Raw genomic sequence first — 18,229 nt, forward strand, 5'->3', positions numbered from 1 at the left:
TAAGCTTGCCTTTACATCTCATGTGAGCCTCATCCTTAACTTTTTAATGGGCCCATTTAAGTCTCAGTTCAGTTCAGTTCAATTGCTCAGTCGTGTCCGACTCTTTGCGACCCCATGAACCGCAGCACGCCAGGCCTCCCTGTCCATCACCAACTCTCGGAGTCTAGCCAAACCCATGTCCATTGAGTCGGTGACGCCATCCAACCATCTTATCCTCCGTCGTCCCCTTCTCCTCCTGCCTCAATCTTTCCTAGCATCAAGGTCTTTTTCAAATGAATCAGCTCTTCGCATGATGTGGCTAAAGTATTGGAGTTTCAGCTTCAACATCAGTCCTTCCAATGAACACCCAGGACTGATCTCCTTTAGGACATTTCAGTCTAGAGCAGTGACATAAAAGCTCACGCAGCAGGGAAACGGTTCAAAGTTCACCTTTGGATGTACAGGAAACATTTTTCCTGAATCCTTGTTTTAACCCCCCGGGTGGAACGCAGATACATCAAGTCTTTAAGAACTAGAATATTACAGTAACTTAAATTTTACTACAACTCTTTCTCTTATTTCCTGCCGTTATCTCCTGTAATCTGAGTTAATCACTATTACAAATTTTGTGTTCTCTTATTTATTGAAAAGATAGGTCAGTTTGGTGCATACTCATGAACGAAAAGTATATGCTTTTAATTTTAGTTGGTTTTGATCTAAAAGGCATTGTCTCAAAGGTACTCTGATATTTGTTTCTTTTCATTCAATTTGTCATTAAGATATAACCATATTGTTGAGTTAAAATCATATTCATTACTATGTAGTATTCCAGTTGTGAGGATAGCATTGTGTTCATGTTTTCTCCTAAAAATGGGTTGATACACCATTATCTCTTCTGATTACTGCAGTAACTTCTTAAGTGAACTCTGCGTGTACCTATCTCACCCATAGTCCATCTCAGCAGAGCAGCCAGGGTAATATATATATATATATATATATATTTAAATCAGAATATCATTTCTCCATCACATGGACCTTCTACTATCATCTCTTGTTTAGTTAGTTATTAAAAATTTTTAAATTGAGATATAGTTGATATACAATATGTTTCAGGTGTACACATATTTCACAATTTTTAAAGGTTATACTTCATTTATAATTATTATAAAATACTCTGTTGTTATAAGTATATTCCCTATTCTATACAATATATCCTTATAGCTTATTTTATTTATAGTAGTTTCTACCTGTTAGTTCCCTACCCCTAACTTGCTCCTTTCCCTCGCTTCTCCCCACTGGTAATCACTAGTTTGTTCTCTATATCTATGAGTCTGTTTCTTTTTGTTATACTAACAAGTTTGTTTTATTTTTTAGATTTTACATCTGTGATATATGCAGATGTATATTTTACATATGTGATATATATTATCTTTCTCTGTCTGACTTATTTTGCTAGCATAGTTCTCTCCAAGTCCATCCACCTTGCTGCAAATGATAAAAAATTTTCATTCTTTTTTATGATTGAGTAGTATTCCATTGTATTTATATAGTCTTTATATATTTATCTATTGATGGGCACTTAGGTTGCTTCCACATCTTGGCAATTATAAATAATGCTGCTATGAATATTGAGGTGCATGTATCTTTTCTAATTAGTGTTTTTTTGATTTGTTTGTATATAAATCCAGGAGTGGAATTACTGGGTCATATGGCAATATTTAGATTTTTGAGATGCCTCCATACTCTTTCTCACAGTTACATTTATACCACCAACACTGTACAAGGGTTTTGTTTTCTCCACACCCTCATGGTTTTTGTGCCAGTACCACACTCTTTTGATTTCTGCAGCTTTGTAGTTTTCCTAAAGTCTAAGAGGGTTATGCCTCCAGCTTTGTTCTTTTTCTCAGCATTGCTTTGGCACTTCTGGGTCTTTTATGGATCCATATACATTTTAGGATTATTTGTTCTATTTATATGAAAAATGTCATGGGTAATTTGATAGAGATCACATTAAATCTGCAGATTGCTTTGCATAGTGTGACCATTTTAATAATATTAATTCTTTCAATCCAAGAGCATAAGATATGTTTCCATTTCTTTCAGTTTCCTTTATCAATAGTCTGCTTCTCCAACCCTTCCAGCAATTTTATGAATTCCTGATGAGTTCATAATGAACAGTACTTCTTCATTAAGCTTTCTGTTTAATTAAGAATAATTGATTTCTTATTTGCAACTAAGATATCTGGTACACACAAAGATCTCTCAAGATACAGGGAATTGTGAACTGGTTGATTTTTGCTGTTGCTTCTGTCCTTGCACCAGTGTTATTTACATTGATCTTTACATGCTCCAACAAATTTTTCTGATCTCTCTCTCATCATAAAAGAGTAAAAACCACAAAGGTAATTTGTAGAAGGTCTTCTTATCATAAGTAAATACATATTTATAGCAGGATGTCTTTTAAGAAAAACCTGTATCTTTATCTCATCTCTATCTTTTTATCTTTATTTCTGTCTCTCAGTTATCACATCATAAAAAATGAACATTTTTAAAAACCAGCTTTGAGGAGATATTTTGGATGGTATGACTTAAACTATGGGATTTACGGCCTATGGAACAATGCTTTTTGCAGGGCTTTGGGGAACATTGTGGACACAGAAAATGTTAAATCAGATATGATTTTTAAATCAAAATTCACAAGGGCGTATGCTTTCTATTGCTGGCAGGGTCTACTCATATAGGCAACTCTATGCATATCGCAGAGTAAATAACCACAAAAAGTTTCAAAATTTAAAATTGATAATTAATAGCCTCCCTGGTAATTTTTTGTAGAGCATCATGAAGATATATAGGTATACACATAGACAACAGATATAAATCCTACTTTTAACACAAAGGAATAAAGACTGATTATAGGAAACGCATATAGTATAGCTGTAAAACATGAATAAAACATTGGGGTGAGAAATAATCCATCCCCCATTCTCACCAATCCCAATATGGACCCTTCACTGCATTAAGGTTAATTTATTCAATACATTTGCTCATACACACCATGGTCCGCCTTACCTAAAAATCTTCCTCATATATTTTGAATATTTTCATTATTCCTTTGTAAAACTCATCTGCAGTTAAGACCCAGATTAAAGTACTGTCTTTTCACTGAAGCCTTACTTGACCTCTTAGCCTTTACTAATATCTTCGGTTTTCTTACCTCAACTTGTAGTCATGGTTTGAACCTTTCATTACATAGCCCGTTTATTCTCTACTGTTTTTCATGAATGACAATGTAATTACCTATTCCTGTCAACTCTAGGGCAGTCCTAGGGAAAAGATCTTTTGTGTTCTCCCCGTGGTATATTCCTGCATTAATCCTAGCCATATGGGATGTCTTAATGATGCATTTGAATGCTGATTGCATACTTATATTGTGATTTTCAGAGACTTTATATATAAATATTTGCCCACATTATTAATATCCTAGGGAACTCAAGGGGATAAGTCCTAGGATCATGTCCTTCCTAGAGTTTGTAGCAAAGTGAGGTAGGTGTCAAGTTTAATTAGGTATTTTGTAGTTCAGTTCAGTTCAGTCACTCAGTTGTGTCCGACTCTTTGCAACCCCATGGATTTCAGCACACCAGGCTTCCCTGTCCATCACCAACTCCAGGATCCTCCTCAAACTTGTGTCCATTGCATCAGTGGTGCTATCCAACCATCTCATCCTCTGTTGACCCCTTCTCCTCCCGCCTTCAATCTTTCCCGGCATCAGGTTCTTTTCAAATGAGTCAGTTCTTCCCATCAGGTGGCCGAAATATTGGAGTTTCAGCTTCAGCATCAGTCCTTCCAATGAATATTCAGGACTGATTTCCTCTAGGATTGACAGGTTGGATCTCCTTGCAGTCCAAGGGACCCTCAAGAGTCTTCTCCAACACCACAGTTCAAAAGCATCAATTCTTCAGTGCTCAGCTTTCCGTATAGTCCAACTCTCACTTCCATACATGACTACTGGAAAAGCCATAGCTTTGATGGACCTTTGTTGGTAAAGTAATGTCTCTGCTTTTTAATATGCTGTCTAGGTTGGTCATAACTTTTCTTCTAAGGAGCAAGCATCTTTTAATTTCATGGATGCAGTCACCATCTGCAGTGATTTTGGAGCCGCCCAAAATAGTCTGTCACTGTTTCCACTCTTTCCCCATCTATTTGCTATGCAGTGATGGGACCAGATGCCATGATCTTAGTTTTCTGAATGTTGAGTTTTAAGCCAACTTTTTCACTCTTCTCTTCCACTTTCATCAAGAGGCTCTTTAGTTCTTCTTCACTTTCTGCCATAAGGGTGGTGTCATCTGCATATCTGAGATTATTGATATTTCTCCTGGAAATCTTGATTCCAGCTTGTGCTTCATCCAGCCCAGCATTTCTCATGATGTACTCTGCATGTAAGGTAAATAAGCAGGGTGACAATCTATAGCCTTGACGCACTCCTTTTCTGATTTGGAACCAGTCTATTGTTCCATGTCCAGTTCTAACTGTTGCTCCTTGACCTGCACACAGATTTCTCAGGATGCAGGTCATGTGGTCTGGTATTCCCATCTCTTTCAGAATTTTCCACTTCTTGTGATCCACCTAGTCAAAGGCTTTGGCATAGTCAATAAAGCAAAAGTAGGTATTTTGTAACAGCTTTTCAATTATGATGAGAATGAAAATAGGATTAGGATTTACCACCTGTTGAACTCAGCCAGAATGAATCACTGGGAGAAGATTTTGCTCTGGCCTAAAATCTTCTTTAAAGCCCCCTTCAGCTCATTGTTCCTTAGACTGTAAATGAAGGGATTCACCACAGGGACTATGATCATGAAAATTATTGATGCTGCTGAGTCTTTTTCGGTTGAATTGTTAGATGAGGAACTCATATAGACCCCTGTGATTGCTCCATAGAAAAGAATGACCAAGGCGAGGTGAGACCCACAGGTGGAGAAAGCCTTGAATTTTCCTTGGACAGAAGGGATTTTCATCACAGCAGAGATAATGAGGCCATAGGATGCCAGGATACACACTGAGGGTACCACAAAGATTAGCCCCACCACAGCAAGAACCAAGAACTGATTAAGACTGGTGTCAGAACAGGATAGAGGGAGGAGAGCATTGATATCACAGAAGAAATGGTGGATGACATTGTTAGAGCAGAAATGCAGACGGGTCATCATAAGGGTGTGCAGGAGGGGATTCAAAAAGGCAATCACCCAAGGTCCACCCACGAGGGAGATGCAGAGGTGCTGGGTCATAATGGTGGAGTAATGCAAAGGGTGACAGATGGCCACATAACGGTCATAGGCCATCACTGTGAGAAGGAAATTGTCCATGTTGGCAAACATCATACAGAAATACATCTGAACCAGGCAGCCAGGATAGGAGATGGACTGAGTCTGTGTTTGGATGTCCAGGAGGATCTTGGGTACTGTAGATGAAGGAAGGCAGAGGTCCACCACAGACAAATTGGCGAGGAAGAAATACATGGGCGTATGGAGGTGATGGTCTGAGGAAATGGCCAGCAAGATGAGTAAGTTTCCAAACAGCCCTGCTAAGTAGAGACACAGGAAAAGTGCAAAAAGCAGCTCTTGTTGCTCTGGCCAACTTGAGAAACCCAGGAGGAGAAATTCAGAGATGCTGGTTTGGTTTTCCCTTTCCATCACTTGAATGTATCTGCATGAAGACCAGAGGATGACTTTTTTTTGGCTGCAACTTGTGGCATGTGGACTTCCCCAACAGAGATCAAACCTGTGCCCCCTGCAACTGGACCACCAGGAAAGTCCTGGAGGATGAAATATTTTTGACAGAAAAAAAAAAAGTTCTCCTCATTTTTTACATACTCACCTAGTCTTGTCTCATTTACTAAATATATTCTCTTTAGGCCATCCTATTTTCTCACTGATCTCCTTTAGGATGGACTGGTTGGATCTCCTTGCAGTCCAGGGGACTCTCAAGAGTCTTCTCCAACACCAAAGTTCAAAAGCATCAATTTTTTGGCGCAAGGAAAGCTGAGCACTGAAAAATTGATGTTTTTGAACTTTGGTGTTGGAGAAGACTCTTGAGAGGCCCTTGGACTGCAAGGAGATCCAACCGGTCCATCCTAAAGGAGATCAGTCCTGGGTGTTCATTGGAAGGACTGATGCTGAAGCTGAAACTCCAATACTTTGGCCACCTCATGCAAAGAGTTGACTCATTGGAAAAGACCCTGATGCTGGGAGGGATTGGGGGCAGGACGAGAAGGGGACGACAGAGGATGAGATGGCTGGATAGCATCACCGACTCTATGGGCATGAGTGTGAGTGAACTCCGGGAGTTTGTGATGGACAGGGAGGCCTGGTGTGCTGCGATTCATGGGGTCGCAAAGAGTCGGACACAACTGAGCGACTGAAATGAATTGACTGATTTCCTCTCTGATGCTCTCTACCAAGCCTCAGTGGACCTTGTGTGTTAGTCACAGTCATGTCCAACTCTTTGTGAACTTATGGACTGTGGCCTGCCAGGCTTCTTTGTCCATGGATTTCTACATGCAAAAATACTGGAGTGGGTTGCCATTCCCTTCTCCAGGGGATCTTCCCAACCCAGGGATTGAACCGTGTCTCTTGAATTTCAGGCAGATTCTTTACCGTCTGAGCCACGAGGGAAGTCCAAGGTCAGTGGACCTTAGGCATGATCATCCATTTCTTCAGTTGATTTACTTACTGGGAACTTCCCTCATCTGAGATTTCCGAGGATCTCTGTATATATCCCCACAGTAGGCAAAGACTCCCTTCCTACTTTCCATGTTGATACCAACTGTTGCACATTCTCCATTTTGTGTGGCTGCCTGTCAGCTGTGTGTTGGAACATATCTGTGAGTCTGACATACTAAAGGACTCCATGCCAAACATAGAGATTTAAATGATGAATATTTTATAGCTTTTTGTTCAACCCCATATGAACAATTGTTCTTGGAAATAAGTCAGACATCTACCATTTAGGATTCATAAGATGTAAACAAACTATTTTATCTTTTCAAGATAAAAAGAAAAAATATAGTAATGTGCTTGACAAGTGTAAAAAGTTAAACCTCCAAAAATTAGTTTACCTGAACACTGTGAGAAACATAGGAAAATATTTATAAATAATTTTAAAAGTTATATAACACATGTAGTTGTATAATACACTGTGTGTTCTTCTTTAGTAGATAAGGCTAAAGAGGAACACATAGAAAAAGTTATGCCCAAATGTGGCTGATTTAAAAGATTCCCTTTTAATAGTTTTGTAATATATTAACTGTAACTACAAAAAAAGGCTTCATGTTTATAAAGTGTTGTTAATACTTGTGCTCCTGCATTTCTTGGAGTTGTAGAAAACATGAAATAATAGAAGGCAAAGCTCCTAAGGCAAGAAACTTGAAATCAGGTTGTGGACGGAAAATACTGTCATTAAATAATTAAGAAAATTAAATAATTGTTATAGAAAATAATTCAGAGGACAAATGTCCACATATACATGTGAATAATTTGAGAAGAATGGAGGACTCTCTCAGAGACAGAAAAAATCCTCGCGAGTGTGGGCTCTGAGGTCGGACACAGTGAAACGAGACCCCAGGTCACTTAACCTCTCTAAATCTTAATTTTCTCATATATAATAATGGCACCTACCTTAAAGGTTGTTGTGAAAATGAAGTGAGTTGGTGTATGCAAAGGTTTTAGCAAATAGTGATTACTCAATAAATGCAAACTGTGGTTGACAAAGCTAGACTAGGTGTAAAGCAGGTTTCTTTCTTGTCTTCACAATGGCTGTTTTAAATCTTTTTTCTCAAACTTTTTACTCCAGCACGTCCCTTCACATCAATTACTTCACTTACTGTAGTTTCACAGAAAATAGAATCCACTGCTAGATGGATGTACCTGACTTCTTGACATGATGCAGAAAACTTGTCTGCATCCAATTTATCCTTCCTTTCCCCCTTCCCTCCTTTTACTAAAAAGCCTTATCTTTCTTTGCTGAAAAGATTGACACCTCCACATATGTTCCCCCCCTTTCCCACTTCTCTTAAAATTCCCTTCTCTTTTCTATAACTTGAATGTTCTCCTCCTCTGTTGGACTCATACTTTCAGCTTCCGTCTCTTCCATCTTCAACATCCCTTTCCAGATCCATGACTACTTCTGGCTTCTTCCTGACTCTCTCTTCCCTGACACAACCCCTCACAGAACCGACTTTCTCACATCCTACTTATTTCCCATCTCATGTCATTCTGTCTACTGCCCCAGGAATTCCAATGAATTGCTCTCCCAAGTCTTCTTGAAAAAATTCAGTGGACACTTCTCAGTCCTTGTGTTTTTAGACCTCTTAGAATTATCTCCTAGAGAAATTCTATTCCTCTTTGGATTTATTTTCAGATTTCCTCTAATCTTTCTGGCTATTTCTTTCCAGTTGTTTTGCAGAATTTACTTCTTTTGACAATCCCTGAAATGTTGGCATTTCTTTGGTTTTCATCTTACACCTTGTTTTCTTTTCATCCTACAGATATTCTTGGATGAGTCTATTCACTCCCATGGGTTTCATACTATCTGTATGCCAATCTCTCCCAAATTTGTTTCTCTAGTGCAACTCTCTTTCATATTCAGGCTCATATTCCCAGTGCTCTTTGAATGTCAACTTGGATATCATAGACACTTGTATCTAAGATTTCCCAAACTGAATCCATCAAATTCTCCTCCCTGCTTGTAGACTGTACCTCTCTTCATGTACCCTTTATCAATAAATAGCACCACAGTGTATCCAGTTATTCAAGAAAAGAAAAGTTGGCAGTCATCCCAGGACTTCTACCTTTCATTAACTTGTACATCTAATCAATTCCTAAGTCTTGTTATTACTTTTGGGGAAGAAGAATCTTGTTATTAAATAAATATATTTTTACATCTACCACAAATTAACACACTGTTTTAGACATTGAAAAACAGTGGTGACAAGAAAGGCATGGTCTTTACCCTTAAGGAGCTTTCAATAAAAGCCAGAAAATTTAGAATTATCCTTGACTCATCCAGTGCATGACCACGCTCCTTTGATTCTCACTTTTCTCATAGTCATACTCCTTTTCTTCATTCCTAATTATACTGCCTATGTCAGACGTTCATCATCTCTCATCTGAATACTTGTAATACACGTAAAATTCATTTTACTTCCTGTAATCTTCCTCCTTTCAAGCTTTCTTTCATATTTCCTAAAGAATACCACTCTAATGGCAGAAAGCGAAGAGGAACTAAAGAGCCTCTTGATCAGGGTAAAAGAGGAGAGTGAAAAAATTAAGATCATGGCATCCAGTCCCATCACTTCTTGGCAAACAGGAGGGGAAAAGTTGAAATAGTGACAGATTTTCTTTTCTCGGGCCCCCAAATCACTGTGGATGGTGACTGCAGCCATGAAATTAAAAGACGCTTGCTCCTTTGAAGGAAAGCTATGACAAACCTAGACAGCAGATTAAAAAGCAGAGACCTCACTTTGCTGATAAAGGCCAAATAGTCAAAGCTATGGTTTTTCCAGTAGTCATATACAGATGTGAGAGATGGGTCATAAAGGAGGCTGAGCACCAAAGAATTGATGCTTTTGAATTGTGGTGCTGGAGAATATTCTTGAGAGTCCCTTGGACTGCAAGGAGATCAACCAGTCAATCCTAAAGGAAATTAACTCTCAATATTCATTGGAAGGACTGGTGCTGAAGCTGAAGCTCCAACCTTTTGGCCACCTGATGTGAAGAGTCGACTCACTGGAAAAGACCCTGATTTTGGAAAAGATTGAGGACAGGAGGAGAAGGGATTGACAGAGGATGAGATGGTTGGATGGCATCACTGACTCAACGGACATGAGTTTGAGCAAACTCCAGAGATAGCAGAGGACAGAGGAGTCCATGGGGTCACAAAGAGCTGGAAACAACTTACTGACTGAACAACAACAAAAGAATTATCTTTCTAAAACAAAAGTTTCCTCACTTTCCCTTCTTAAGAACTTCTAGTTGTTTTCAACTGCATTCAACTCCAATTCCAAATTCCTTATTATGGCATAAAAGATTCTTCATAATCCTTTTCTTACCTCTCTAGTACTCTCTCTTGCCATGCTCAATTTCTCATCCTTAGAATTTCCTAACATACAGTGAAAGTTATGTCTATCTGGCTTTTCTTGTCTTGAAATTCTCTGACCATCCCAACTGAAATTTTCCTCAAGATAGTCTCTATTGCATTGCCCTGCATTTTTCTTCATGTCATTCATTACTATCAAGAATTTTCTTATTTCTTAAAAAATAATTTCTTATCTATTTTCTAATCTGCGTCAATAAAATAGATGATTTATAAGATCAGGAAATTTGTCTTTTTTTTTTTTTAAATCACTATGCCTCTTGACATACTGGAGGCAATCAACATGTATTTGTTGAATGAATGAATATACTTCTTAAAGACTTAGGAAGTTCTTTCTTATATCAGATAGAAGTATGTGTTCTCAAAGCATATTTTATAGTGACTTTTATTCTAAGCTAATTAGCCATTGAGATTATATATAAAATATATATAATAAATATATAAAATATACACTATTCAAATATATATGGGCTTCCAACGTGATTCAGTAGTAAAGAATCTGCCTGCCAATGCAGGAGATGTGGGTCAGATCCCTGGGTCGGACAGATCCTCTGGAGGAAGAAATGTCAACCCGCTCCAGTATTCTTACCTGCACAATCTCATGGACAGAGAAGTCTGATGGGCTACAGTCCATGAGGTCCCAATGAGCTGAACATGAGTGACTAACACATACTTGTAAATATATATGTGTAGTACTTAGTTGTTCAGTCATGTCCGACTCTTTGTGACCCCATGGACTGTAGCCCACCAGGCTCCTCTGTCCATGGGGATTCTCCAGGTAAGAATACTGGGGTGGGTTGCCATGCCCTCCTCCAGGGGATCTTCCCAAGCCAGGGATGGAACCCAGATCTTTCACATTGCAGGTGGATTCTTTACTGTCTGAACCACCAGGGAAGATCTATAAACATAAATAATTATGTATTTGTTCTTTTGTTTTCATGATTCTTTTTTCACTTGTAAGATACTTTGGAGAGCATGTGGACTGGATTTTATTCAGATTTTGTATTTGTATAGGGAAACTCAGTTTTATAAGCCAATACTTATACTTGCCTATGAAGACAGACTGATTTTTGGGTAGAATGAGCTGCATGCCAGAGAATGCAAGGCAACACATCTCTGATTCTACTGTTGGTTTTTAACCCGCCCCACTGTCTTATGTCTTAGCCAAAAGGATGGAGAGTCTGTGGCAGAAACTAAAGAAAATGGAGGGATTCTGTTAAACTAATTTTTTAATGATTGATTAATAAAATTGAATGGAAAGAGAGAGGTGTTCTACATACAGATAGGCAAAATGGAGAGAGGCATTGGTGCTTTGGACTCCAGGGAACACAGAGCTCATGCAAGAACTTCCGGGGAATTGCCAGAAATAATTAAAGCGATTTCCCTTAGACTGCAGGGATTGTAATAGTAGATGAAAAAACAGCCTGTTTATTATTATCACTCTTGGGCTTCAGGCTGATACAGTTTCAGGAAACACAGGATAGAGTTGTATCATATCACTTGATATTGCTCTTGCCACATAGGGGGCATTCAAAAATGTTCATTGGAAAAGTGTTCTCTAATATCTGTGGAGACTACAGCATTTCACTATGGAATATCAAGTGGGCAAAGATGGAGGGGAGGGCAGGCTCTGAGCTTTGCAAGAAGCAGAAGGAAGAAAATTATTAAAAGTCCTTCCTGGGAGGTTTTTTCTCTCTGTAATTTCCCTCACCTCTACATCTGGCTGGCACAAAAGAAATCTCTGCTTTTATCACTTGCCACCGTTTATATTTAGAGTCCCCAGAAAGTTCTCACATGAACTCTTTTCCCGCACCCTGGTGGATAGAACCCTCTATTTTCTTCCCCTTCTGATCTAAGTTGCTCATCACTACTGTTCTGCTAGTGCCTGCTTTGACAAAAATGATGCTATGTCGGGCACCAGTGCTTTCAGAGCTGCCAGTGTGACTAATGTTGATGCAGCCCTGAATTTTCTGGGTCCCAAAACACCAACGACTTTCACCACTTCGCACATTAAGTGTAGAAGTCCTCTCTACCTTGACAGTAGCTACTTCTAGTGTGTAGATCATTCTCTTCAGCTTAAAGAGAAATCTCCAAGAGAAAATGGCCCTGTGATTATCTCCATCCTTCCATCAAAGTCCCTGCCCTTTCACTCAGGGGTCTTTGGGGGGTGGTGGGGGATGGCCAGGTGAAGTAGGGTTAGTTCTTGGGCAGAGAAAATATGAAAATTTAGAATTTAATCTATTGCCACTTCAAGCTGTGTGGACTGAATAGCAAAGGAAACCTGTCTGCAGCTTGGGAAGGAAAAAGTAGATTGCAGAAAGAGGTAGGGAGTCACATAGTGCTCATTTTCAAGTCTGACTCATTTCTTAGTGGCTTTGACCAATTAAAGGTTATTGCACTTACCAGATGCTCATATTAGGAACCTTCTGGGATGAGACTTTTTCTTCCAAGTCAGCCTCCAGGCTAATGGGAAAAACAAAAACAGGAGAATGTTACATTTCCCACCCCCCAGATGTACAAGGATGAGAGATGGAATGGTTCTTGTGGAATATATGTCTGGCTTAGTAAGAAGTGGAGTGACCGCAATGTGGGCTTGCCTACATTGAAATTTACAGCTCTTTGTAGCCTCTGGGAACCCAATCTTGACAAGCTCCCTCCACTCTAGTAATAGTTACTTTATCCCCTTGGGGTTTCCCAGTGGCAACCCTGGGGATAATGTACCTGACAGACAATTCTCCAGGAGATGCAGGGAATTATAAGATGTGGAAGTTGTTAATAGGCTTGTAGGAAGGATTGTAACACATCACTCCCCCAAGAGGCCCTGAGACAACAAATATCAACTGTTCCATGAATAACAAATAACCTTTTCTGGCATGAGCTGACATTCACTAAATATAGGCTTTATCTTCCCTGCCTGCAGCACTCTGTCAACAATACTGTCCCTGGACTTAAAATTCGTGATCTAGCAATGTTGCCTGAGATAAAAAAAAGGACCCATTTGGGGAAAAGGAGGTGAGCCATCACATGTTCAGGACTCACTTGTCTTATCAGATATCCATCCCTGCAAAGCACTCAGCTAACGTAACAGTGGAATGGTCTCTCTTTTTAATTTTATTTTTGGCTGTTCTGGGTCTTGGTTGCTGCACGTGGGCTTTCTCTAGTTTCAGAGAGCAGGGGCTGCTCTCTAGTAGTGGTATGCGGGCTGCTCACTGCAGTCGCTTCTCTTGTCACGGAACAGGGCTCCAGATTAAGCAGGTTCAGCAGTTGTGGCCACAGGCTTAGCTGCCCCGTGGCATATGAGATCTTCCCAGACCAGGGACTGAACCGGTATCTCCAGCATTGGCAGATGGATTCCCAAGTACTGGACCACCAGGGAAGCCCCTCTTAAAGCCTCAGGTAATGTGTGAGCTTAGAGGTAACACCCAGAAATGTGTGGATGCTGTACTCCAAGAGCTGTATATGCATTGAAAAATGACCAATATACAGCTGTGTTTTCCCACTGTTGTAATGTATGTGGGTGTCCATTGCTCTGATGCTTTCTCATCCTGGCCCCACCCTGGCCTCTCCTGGCTCCCCTCTCCTCAGGGGAGATAAGAGACAGGACTGCTCTCCCTCTGCACACTAGTAAGAAGAGGCTGAGATAATGAGTGTTGGGAGATGTTAAACTCATCCTCTTGGGACAAAGAAGCAGGAGCCACATGCCTGGGCTCTCTTCCTTCCCAGGATTCTCCGTTAATAAACATGTCAGGTACTGTTTTAAGGTATTTACATAAATTAATTTAAATCTCATAAGAGTCCATGAGATAGGGACAGCTCTCAAGCCCATTTTGCAGATACGGAAACTGAGGTCTCTGGGAGCTTGACTAACTGTCAGTTGGTTGAGCCATGGTTCTAATGAGACAGTCTGACCACTGAGTCCAAGTGTGCACTTATTCTGCTGTGTTGACTCCCACAGACTGTCCACCTGCCTCACTAAGGGTCACCTCCTCTGGGCTCTGACAACTTCCCTTCCCCTCTGGGCTCTGAGACTGGCAGGGAGTCTGTTGTGTTTCCCACACCCACTACAGATGATCCCTGAGGTCTGAAGTGACAGGAGAGTTGGTCCTATGTTGGCTGATGGAGTGTGTTCGCTGGAGATGGGGGAATGGAGGCTCACATCTGGGCTTGGGGCGTCCGCGGGGTTGGCGTCCAGGGTGTGAGCTGGGCTCTCAGATGCTGAAGGGGGAAGACCAGCAGGGGCCGTGCAGGGTTACCTCATCTCTGTGATATTTCACAGCCTGAAACGCAGCCTCATGTGGACCTGAGGTCCCAGGGGTGTTCACTCTTCTCCTTCCCATCTCACTGCCCTGACTGCTCTTCTTCCAACTGACTCCCTGGGAGCATCTCTCCAAGGAGGGGTCTGGCCACACCCCTGCTCACCAGCACTTCCTCGCACTCTGCCTGCTGCTCCCTTCTGGGGCTTCCTGGATGGAGCGAGAGGAAAGCAACTAGGATAGACAGAGAACTTGACATTATGCTGTAAAGAGAAAGCAGCGTGTCTGTCTTTAAGAAAGGCAATGGCTGCCTGAGGGGAGAACATGAAGTGGCTTCCTCTGAGCTGTTAGACTGCAGGCCTTAGTCTTCTGCAGGATGTTGGTAGGCGGCTGACTTCAGTTTCTTGAAACAAAGATGTTTCCAACCCAGCTGCTTCCTTCATCAGAGATTGCAAGCAGGGAAAATTTGAAAGTCAGCCAGCAAGATGGGGTTTTGCTCTTCTGTGATCTGATCTCAGGAGTGATGTCCCTGTTGCCATATTCTACTGGTCAGAAGCAGGTCACAGCTCCCACCCACACTCAGGGGAGGAGAGTCTACAAGGTGTGAACCCAGGAGGCAGGGACACTTGTGTGCATCTCAGAGTCCGTCTGCAGCGGGACTTCCCAGGTCAGAGAAGCAGGAGCCCGAGGAAGTGAGCCCTACGCCCTGGACGTGGTCACACATGGGCTGCACAGTCACTGAACAATCTGTCACTGTGGGTCCACCTTGAGTAGGGTAATCTGCAGAACTGATACAGTAAATCTGTGTTCAAACACTGAGAAAATTCCAGAGTGTTTTCCAAAGTGGCAGCACCATTTTATAATCCCATCAGCATGTTTCATGCTTCCAATATCTCTACAGTTTCCAAGTGGCTCAGTGGTAAAGAATCCGCCTGCTAAAACAGGAGATGCAGTTTCCATCTCTGGGTTGTGATGACACCTGGAGGAGGAAATGGTTCAGTTCAGTTCAGTTCAGTCGCTCAGTCGGGCCCGACTCTTTGCAACCCCATGAGCTGCAGCACGCCAGGCCTCCCTGTCCAACACCAGCTCCCGGAGCCCACCCAAACTCATGTCTACCCATTCCTATATTCTTGACAGGATAATCCCATGGACAGAGGAGTCAGGTTTATTGTTTATGGTGGGGTTATAGTTTACGGTGGGGGCAAAGAGTTGGACACTACTAAGTAACAGAGCATGGATGCAGGCAATATCTCTACATCCTCTCTGAGGATATGAATCTTGGTTTCTGGATTTTCAAGGAGGGGATGCCTCTTAGCTCCCCATGCGAATAAGCTCTGGCTTATATTTCCTGTTATAGCTCATAAACTTGAGAAAATCAGAGGTAAGGTTTTTCCAGATTTGGCTAACACCCTAAGGATAAAAACATATTTTCCCTCTGGAGACTGCCCACATTTATATTTTGGCCTAAAAAAATTATTTCCTTCATATTGTAGTTATGGAAACTTTTTATATTTTATTACTTTTATTTTGTTTCCCTGGAAGAGGCAGCCTTAAAACCAAGCCCACCATGTTACTGGAAATGGAATCTCCATGACCTATTTTTTCACCCTTGCTATTTTTCTGGTGCCAGTGTAGGTCCCTGAGTACAAGTCCACCTCAACAAATGATATTTTTATCTCTTCTGTGAGCCAGTGCTCGTTTCTGAGATAATTGCTATTAGGTCACAATAAGAAACATATAGACATTGAAAGTGAGTGTAAGCAAGTAAACTTCTACCTTATTTCAATCCACACTGGTAATTGTCAGCATCAGATACTGACATAGTTTTTTTTTAAGCCAAGATTGAGGCTTTATCTCAGCAAGCACAGTTACTAGCTGCTGAGAATGAAAAGTTCAAGGTGAAGCTGTCTCAACCATTCCAGAAAACACACAGGCTCCAAGAAGGGAGTGAAGTGTACAAGAAGGGAGTGAAGAGAAAGAGGTTGTTGAAACAGATGTGGTAGTTGTGGAAGTGAAGGGCATAGAACTGGTCATGTCACAAGCAAATGTGTCGAGAGCAAATGTTGTCCCAGCTCTGAAGAACAACAGTAATGATATTGTAAATGCTAATATGGAATTAACCATCTGAAAAGAGGACCTTCTTTGGTGTTTCAAAAGAATAACTGCAGCTGGGTTTGAAATTTGTACTGTTTCTATCAAAAACATTTTGGCTCTTTGTTGGATGAAAAAAAAGAAAAAATATCATTGGATCTGCTAAGATAGTTGAATCATTAGCTCTCCATGGACCAAGTCCCCATGGTTCAGGTAGACTTGTATTTAGGCCCCTGCCCTGGCACCAGAAAAATAGCAGGAGTGAAAAAACAGGTCATGGAGAGTCCATTTCCAGTAACATGGTGGGCTTGGTTTTAAGGCTGCCTCTTCCAGGGAAACAAAAGTAATAAAGTATAAAAAGTTTCCATAACTACAATATGAAGGAAATAATTATTTTGGCCAAAATATAAATGTGGTAGTTTGGTGAAATTAGTAGTTTGGTGTCTGAACTAGTAATTTTTTAAGACTTTGATGGGAGTCACAAACTGATAAACTGATAAATATTATGGATGCTTTCTCCAGTAAGGTGTTGATGTACAAAGGAATATAAAGCAATATAAAATATCAGTGTACACACACACACACACACACACACACACATGGGCTTTCCTGGTGGCTCAGCAGTAAAGAAACTGCCTGCAATGCGGGAGCTGCAAGAGATGTGAGTACGGTCCCTGGGTTGGGAAGATCCCCTGGAGGAGGACATGGCACCCCACTCCAGTATTCTTGCCTGGAGAATCCCATGGACAGAGGAACCTGGTAGGCAACAGTCCATAGGGTTGCAAGAGTCAGACATGACTGAAGTGACTTAGCAGATATGCATGTGTATATATATATATATATATACATATACATATACATATGTATATATATGGAACCCATGAAGATGTAGATGTTGGCTTTTTAATCCTAGAAAGAGACAAAGGCAAGGCAAGGACATTTTGAGTAATCATTTCATCATTCAAAAATGGACTCCACTTATCTATAAGCTGGATCCCATCAGAGAACATTAGAGAAGTGAAAGATGTCATATGTTAGTCACTCATTCATCCAGCCATGCCCAAGTGCCTAGAATGTACTAGATCAAGTTCTGGTCTAGATCACTGGTCCAAATACTGAAATTTGTCACTTTTTTCCCATCCCTTACCCTTACCTCTGGGACTTCCCCGGTGGCTCAGTAGTAAATAATCTGTAATGCAGGAGACCTGTGTTCAATTCCTGGGTCAGGAAGATCCCTGGGAGGAGGAAATTGTGTCGCCACTCCAGTATTCTTGCTTGGAAAATCCCATGGACATAGGAGCCTAGCAGGCTACAGTCCATGGGGTCACAAAGAGTCGGACCCAACTTAGAGATTAAACAATGAAAACCCTCACCTCTACCTCTAAATCTATACCCACTTCCCAACTGAAGGGAATTTCACACGTAAACATTTTGGTCAGAGTCCGAGATCACCTACCTCCATGAAGGAGAAAAACTTGTTTCCTAAACATTTCTGCAGGTGGCAGACATGGCACCAGTTTCCTCCTGTCACATGGGCTCCAAATAAGGACACAGTGAGACAGAACTAAGACCATGGCATCTGGTCCCATCACTTCATGGCAAATAGATGGGGAAACAGTGGAAACAGTGAGATTTTATTTTTTTGGGCTCCAAAATCACTGCAGATGATGACTGCAGTCATAAAATTAAAAGACGCTTGTTCCTTGGAAGAAAAGATAAGACCAACCACCACAGCTTATTAAAAAGCAGAGACATTACTT

At 40.9% G+C, this 18,229-nt stretch overlaps 1 protein-coding gene across 1 annotated transcript; it reads right to left on the reverse strand.

Moving 5' to 3' along the window:
• Positions 1 to 4,724: 4,724 nt before the first annotated feature.
• LOC122429100 (olfactory receptor 1F12) lies at positions 4,725 to 5,666 on the reverse strand. The gene has a single exon (XM_043449261.1). The coding sequence runs from the start codon at positions 5,664 to 5,666 to the stop codon at positions 4,725 to 4,727; it is 942 nt and encodes a 313-aa protein (XP_043305196.1).
• Between the last annotated feature and the right edge of the window lie 12,563 nt (positions 5,667 to 18,229).

Source organism: Cervus canadensis, chromosome 28, assembly GCF_019320065.1.
Source record: "Cervus canadensis isolate Bull #8, Minnesota chromosome 28, ASM1932006v1, whole genome shotgun sequence".
Classification (NCBI taxonomy): Eukaryota; Metazoa; Chordata; class Mammalia; order Artiodactyla; family Cervidae; genus Cervus; species Cervus canadensis.